At 35.9% G+C, this 7,500-nt stretch overlaps 1 protein-coding gene across 2 annotated transcripts in view; it reads left to right on the top strand.

Annotated features, from left to right (window-relative positions):
* The window catches only part of LOC119583834 (tyrosine-protein kinase SRK3-like), a 26,888-nt gene extending 20,724 nt beyond the window's left edge, over positions 1-6,164 (top strand). For both annotated transcript variants that reach the window (XM_037932558.1, XM_037932559.1), the window contains exons 7-10: positions 156-412; positions 490-640; positions 3,128-3,259; positions 3,436-6,164. In XM_037932558.1, coding sequence (XP_037788486.1) covers positions 156-412; positions 490-640; positions 3,128-3,259; positions 3,436-3,647 — 752 coding nt within the window. In that variant the 3' untranslated portion in view covers positions 3,648-6,164. The remainder of the gene's footprint in view (positions 1-155; positions 413-489; positions 641-3,127; positions 3,260-3,435) is intronic.
* Positions 6,165-7,500: the final 1,336 nt, after the last annotated feature.

A 7,500-nucleotide genomic window follows, 5' to 3' on the forward strand; every position in this document is an offset into this window, starting at 1 on the left:
ATTAAAAATATACATAGATAAAGACTCAAAGGACTTATTAAGATCATGAAAATAATGAAAATAAAAAGATGCTTTCATAGTCATTCATACCCCCGTAAGAGATCACTTTCCTCCCTTCTGTTCTCCTCACTCCGCATGTTGTCATCTCCCCAAAGGCTCTTGGAACCAGACAGTGGACGTGGCTGTGAAGACCATGAAGAAAGGCTCGATGCTGGCCCAGGAATTCCTCGAGGAAGCCAAGATCATGAAGGGCCTGCGACACAAAAACATCCTGACCCTGTACGCCGTGTGCACGCTCCAGGAACCCATCCTGATCATCACGGAGTACATGAACCAGGGGTCCCTCCTCGACTTCCTCCGAGATGAGACCAGGTTGAGGGATATTAATGACCTCATTTACATCGCTTGTCAGGTGAGGCTATACAATGTCGACGACCTGTAGTGCATGGACCTAAATATACGGTCTCTAATTTCTGACATTCATTGCAGGTCGCTGATGCCATGGCGTATCTAGAGTCGCTGCAGCTAATCCATCGTGATCTGGCTGCGAGAAACGTCTTAGTGAAGGACGGACTTCACTGTAAAGTATCGGATTTCGGGCTGGCGCGAATCATAGACGGGGAATATAACCCGACCAGCAGTAAGGGAACACGGACTTGATATGCATGTTTGAACGCAGGCACACACATGGACATACATATATAAATAAATTATTAATTGCATGAATAAAATATATGTATACATATTATATAAATATATATATATATATATATATATATATATATATATATATATATATATATATATATATGTATATACACATAATACACACGCACACACACACAAAACACACAAACACAAACACACACACACACACACACACATTTTCTGTAGTCTATCTGCGTAGCTCATAATAATCTCTCTAGGCTGTAATGATCTTTACCATATCTTCGTCCACATACGCGAATGCTCTCTTCATGTTCGCAATCAGCCCTAACATATTATGGATATTCTCATTTATATGATCATTTAGGCTTAAGTTCATGTTTATGGTTTTCCAAGGTATTTTTCCCTCTCTGTTGTTTCATACTGCTTCTCCTTTCCAAGTACAATTCCACATGATTAAGTTCTCGATGGCCTTTTGGAGACATTGGCATGAGACGTCACTTACTATTATTATTATTATTATTTTGTAATTTCGCTTCGTCTGGATTATGTTTAACCCTAAATCACTGATGAAAATAGAAAACATAATCGACGCCAAGACTGATCCTTGTAAGCTTCCCTCTCATTACAGTGCTCATCTGTCTTTCGTTCATTCGAGGAGTTTGCCTTTCAGTCCACCTAGGTGTTCTTATTTACATATAGTCTTCTTTGAGACACTTTGTCAAATACCCTTTTAAAGTCCAAGTATACACAATCCAAGTAGATAGACAAGAAAAAGATCAATAGTTTTGAAATGTGGTGTTACAGACGAGTACTGCGTATTAGCTGGACAGAGAAGAAGACGAATGATGAAGTGCTGAGAAAAATAAATTGTAAAGACCGGCTGTTGGACATCTTGAACAGGAGGAAATTAAAGTTTATTGGTCATGTAATGAGAAGTAAAAGTATTGAGAAAAACTTGCTGACAGGGATGGTGATAGGAAACAGAGGAAGAGGCAAACCGAAGACAAGACTGAGCGACAATATCAAAGATATTTGCGGGATGTCGATGGTACAGGTGGAAAGAAGGGCGTAGGATCGAGTTTAATGGCGAAGGATGGTGGAGAGGTCCACGGCTGCGCAAACATGAGCATACCGTTATTGATTGATACACAATCCACCCAGCCGTCTCTTTTTTGTATTATTTCAGAAACAGATTTCCTACACATTTATCCGTCTTTCCTCCAAATATTATAGTCTCTGAGTTACTTCATCTATGGCGGGGTCCAGTTTGGATTCAGAGATGCATATTAAATCTGCGATATTAATTTAAATCATCGTATTTAGTTCTAGTAATTTCGAGTACAAATCATCTATGTTGTTATAGAATATTTCTATATAATCTTTCGGTATTCCTTTTGGCTAGAGCTTGTCTCTCTACACTCTGATTCCGATAGTAGACTTGCTTTACTTGGAGCCCTTTCACCCTCTGAATGAATATAGTTTTCTTCCTCAGTCTTTTGATAATTTTAGTTATGTACCTTTTCCATTTCTTCTGCAGTAGTTCTGTGTCATCTTCGGCCATAGCTTCTCTTATTCAGTCTTTGTTTTATTTTTCTCGCTTATGTCACTTTAAAAGGGCGTTTCTTTCTCTTTCCAAATAATCCCAACCTCCTTTGAGCTATGATATTCTGCTCCGAGAATTCGGAATTTATGATTTTGAGAATATTGGCAATCAATTTCTTGTCTTCGTTGTCTACTTTTTTTTTTTACATGTCCCTATATGACTTTGTTTACACTACCCAAGGTGTGTCTTAAATTAATTTTTCTTTACCGTCTCTGTTTGACAATTTCCTGTACTCTGATTACTTCTTTGACTTTTTCTTGGAGATTCTTTGCTTCGATTTGACTACCTATGCCTTGAGGTCCTTGATTAATTTTCTTTTCAGACTTTTTAGTATTCTCTTCCTAGATGGTTGTGTTTCTTTGCAAATTATCCACTATTTCTTTCAAATTTACTTTTTCTTCACGCATTTTCAAACATTCTGCTACCTTGGCTTCGAAAGCGTCAATTTGCTAAACTTACGCGGTCATTTCTCCCCTCCCTTACCCTTGCTCTCATGTCCCGACTCACAAAGCTTCACTGTCTTTTTCAAATTTTCACTTGTTCGTTCACTTTATAACCCACTTTTTTTGTTCACATGAACTATGCACATCTACATAACCCATGGCTAGCCGACTAGACCACCAATTGCTCTATTCCCTCTGTATTTAGCAACATGTAAGAGCTGTACAGCACTGATACGATGCACTGCACTCTCCATGCATGTGTCACACACACACACACACACACACACACACACACACACACACACGCACGCACACACACACACACACACACACACATACACACACACACACTTATTTATATCTGAATATCTCCTCTCTTATAGACATTTGAGTGAAATCTATTTACCCACAGATCTGAAATTTCCGGTGAAGTGGACAGCTCCCGAAGCATTCCTGAAGGATACTTTCACCATCAAATCCGACGTGTGGTCCTTCGGCATCCTTTTGACCGAAATATTTTCCTGGGGCAGCGTGCCTTATCCTGGTGAGGTGGTCCTCCTTCCTATCATTCAAGTGTAGTTAATTGTGACTCAAAGTGATTATTATATTTTCCTTCTCCCTTAATTTTTTTTCCTGTGTCACTTATGTCTGAAAGAAAGAGTGTACTATTGACACATTTATCATCATTCCATGAAAAAACACCTGTATATCTACTTCCAGGCTTATCAAAACATGATGTAATGACAAGCATCCAGCAGGGATATCGAATGTGTAAGCCAGAATTCTGTCCAGACGAAATCTACGAACTTATGTACTGGTGCTGGAATATCACTCCTGACGACAGGCCGACGTTTGACTACATCTTTAACTTCCTTCAGAACTTCGATGTACAAAGAGTGCGTGGATATGCGGAGGCCCGTCAGCTGTACTGAGAAAATGGGTCATCTTCCTCTCGAATCCTCCAGGGGAACACTATTATCAGAACGTATTGTTCACGTGCCATGTTAGGAAGATGTTACGGGGCAATCTCTTTGAGATGTTTCCATTTTCTAATTCTTGGTGTTTAACATAATGTACAAGTGATGTTCGTGGATACAATAATAGCTTTACATATACTGTAGATGATTCGTAATGATTATTTTGTGGTCATTCCATGAATACCTTAATATCTGACTAAATTACCGATAATTCTCATAGCTTTAATTGTCTGTGTAAGGTTAAGATGAATATAACAACAGAAATACGATCTTCGAAAAGAGGTTAACTGGTGTAAGGCATCTTCTCTGTGGCATTCAAGCTTGCTGCAATTATCATCATTATCAATATGAAACCAACGTATTGACTGGGTTGTTAATGTCAGCCAAACGTCATTTACAATTGAAGAAATGGTTTCTGTAAATTTCATCCCTAAAATTTCATAGGAAGGCATAGTAATTTACAGTAAAAAGTAGATGGCAAATCGGGAAGAGATAAAAGATATGTACTTTTGCTTACTCTCATTCTCTCATTCCGCACGACTTGAGAATATTGAAATCAGAATATTGAAACGTAACCCAGAAAATACTTGTATGAAAAATTATTTTTCATTTACAAAATATTTGGATAATTTTACCATGGATAGTATTAGCCCTCGCTTTTTCCTAGCTAAATATGTGCATTTCCTTGTAAACAGGGACTTGCTGCTATGTACTGATTGTCCTCAATTACAAGAAAGGCTGTGCTTAGTGAGGAAAAGCTGTGTTTAGTGAGAAAGAAATTAGCACTTTTGTTGCATACTGAATGTTTAGGTGACAAATTGACCACGAGAAGAATATGGCATCTCCTTTGAGTCTTTAGATGGGTGTAAATCCGAGCAAAAGAAATTTCCCCCTTTACAAATAAGCAATTGCTTTTCTCGCAGCCAGCCATCGAACACTAGTTGAATATTCCTTTGCTCGTTACCGTGTGTGTGAGTGTATATGTGCGTGTAACTATGTGTGTATGAAAGTGTGTACAATAAATCTAGTGTATTGACATAAAAGCATAATGAACATAATTAATTTTTATTAACTTTATACGCCATTTCTCATTTTATAACATGTAATGATATTTCATACACCTACCCTTTACGGCATACCCTCTTGGTCTCGGGCATCTCAGCATATCTGTACATAGTCACTGCAATGCACCCATGAATAAAAACAAAATTCCAAATCTGGTGAACTAATGTTTCTAATGGGATTGACTCCCGTCCACTCAAATCGTATGTAGTACGAAAATATAAACAAACACAGAGGTGCCACTTCCACCGTGCACTGAAAACGGATGTTTCATGAGTGCAGGAAACTGTACGTATAAAGGCTTTTTAGTGAATTTAGTAAATATATATAACCATATTGTCATATTTTCGCCGCCCTAGCTGTTGGGGCAAGAGGCTAGCCTAGGGCAGGGTTCTTCAAAGTACGGGTCACAAGCTCATGTTCAGTGAGTGCCACATAATAATTCTGATAATATATTTATGTATTTAGTATGTATGTATATGGATATGTATGTACATAAACATCCATATGTATATACGTGTGTGTGGGCCTACATATCTGAACTGATATCGGGTTGAAAGGTACGATAGAATGGAAGGCAGTGTACAAAATCAAATTCGGTTGTGATGAAAAAAGTATGAAGAACCTTGGCCTAGGGCGCCATGTTGCAGCCCTGGAATCTGATTGGCCACCTTAGGTAGGTGTTGCCCCATTACATCATGCACTACGATTAGGCGAGACACTAATGTAGTAATTGAAGCAGGTAAGGGTAGCGCGGAGAAGGTGGTAAATCACTTCAGTTGTTATCGGCATGTGAATAACAGAATGAGAGTATTTTGCAGAAATTGTAAAATTACCGCGATGTTTCGTTTTCGCTTCGATTTCATTTAATTTTCAACTTATAATTTTTGAATTTCATAATCAACAAATATATGGGTGTAAGTATTCACTCGAATGCATGCGTATTGGTTACCTACGAATCAACCAGAAATGATCACGATCTTTAGGGACTGTTTAGCGTTTGAAGCTAAAATTCTACAGGGAAGATGCCTATAAACCCAAACTTTGTGAAAGCACTGAACACTCCCTTGATGTTTTGATCGTCTACGTACGTAAAACAAATTTAACTGAACATTAATATCTTTTTGTAATAACATTTTATAATGAAGACGATTCACCTATAGTCGATATCAAGTTTTCTGTCAATACTAGCTTTTTGTAATAAGAATGATTTAAGTTCAGTAACCTCAAGTGCTAAGAATGGCAACGTTACTGCGCAATTTATAGCCGTTAGTGGGCGCCATTTCTGGTCACCACAGGTCCGTATTTTAAAAAATCACTGGAAGGCAGAGCTGCATTTAAATTGTGTGACGATACTCTATGTAAATTGTACACATTACACATTTTGAAATAAAGCAACCATCTTTTGTATATATATAGTTTTTATCTAAGATTCTCAGAACAGATTCTGAAAGGAACACTAATGAAATAGATGAATATGTAAATTTTGCCCTGGTATTGAAATTTATTTGAATTTTGAAAAAAAGTAAAAATAAATAAATAGATAAATAAAACAAAAATAGACTAAAAGAAATTATTACAAGATTATTTTTAGAGTTCTTTTTCACTGACTAATCTACGCTATTATTCTTCCTTTAACATACAAAACTTCAAATGGTCGGTCTCTTTTTTTATTTTCTGGTAAATATATATATATATATATATATATATATATATATATATATATACATAATATACAAAATAAATAAATGCAAATAAATGAAATAATAAATAAATAAATAAATAAATAAATAAAGTCTTACAGTAGTAATGGGATAGATATGCTTATTGTAAGGCTTCCTTAGAAACCTTAGAAACAGAGAGACGGTTAATTATCTTATTCCTTGATTTTCGTTTCGTTCCGCCATGGAGCCTTGGTTTACAATATATGACGCTTGGAAAATGACAATGTATTCATTGACTTCGTCCCGTAGTGCATGATAGCGGTAAAAAAAGTGATGCTAAGACGATTTAGACTTTTAAAAAATGACCATCAAAATTGTTTATCGAATAAGTCGTATTAAATGAAAAACAAGTCTTAAATGCAACTGTTTTCTCAGTCCACTGTTTTTCTTTCTATATGCTTCTAGAAGGATCAGCGAAACTCTTATCAGTAGATTAAAACTAAACCCATTTTCTAATCTCTTACAGGTTATGCACTTTTAGGAATAATCCATATGACGCTTTATACTAAAGGGAGCTTGAGAATAATAAACATAGCTATTCTTTTTTTGAAAACTTGCGAGCACAAAAACATGGAGTCACCCTTCGTGATTAAATATAAAGAAAATCAAAGGCTGTTTCTACTGGCTTACATGATTTTCTGAAATAAGATGATAAATTATTCAACAGTACTTGAAATCAAAATTAAAACTCTCTCTTATTAATACATATATACTTTAATATATTTATTATAATAAAATATATATATATATTATATATTATATAATTATATATATTTTAAAATATATATTTTATATATTTTATATAAAATATATAAAATTATAATTTATTTTTGGGGTAGTTGTGTGTGTGTTTTGTGGTGTGTGGGGTGGTGTGGCTGTGCGGTGCGTGTGGGTGTGTGTGTGTGGGGTGTGTGGGGTGTGTGTTTGTGTGTGTGTGTGTGGGTGTTGTGTGTTTTTACACACATATTATTATATATATATATGTATATATATTATAATATATATATATTATTATACATATA

Source organism: Penaeus monodon, chromosome 17 (genome assembly GCF_015228065.2).
Source record: "Penaeus monodon isolate SGIC_2016 chromosome 17, NSTDA_Pmon_1, whole genome shotgun sequence".
Taxonomy (NCBI): domain Eukaryota; kingdom Metazoa; phylum Arthropoda; class Malacostraca; order Decapoda; family Penaeidae; genus Penaeus; species Penaeus monodon.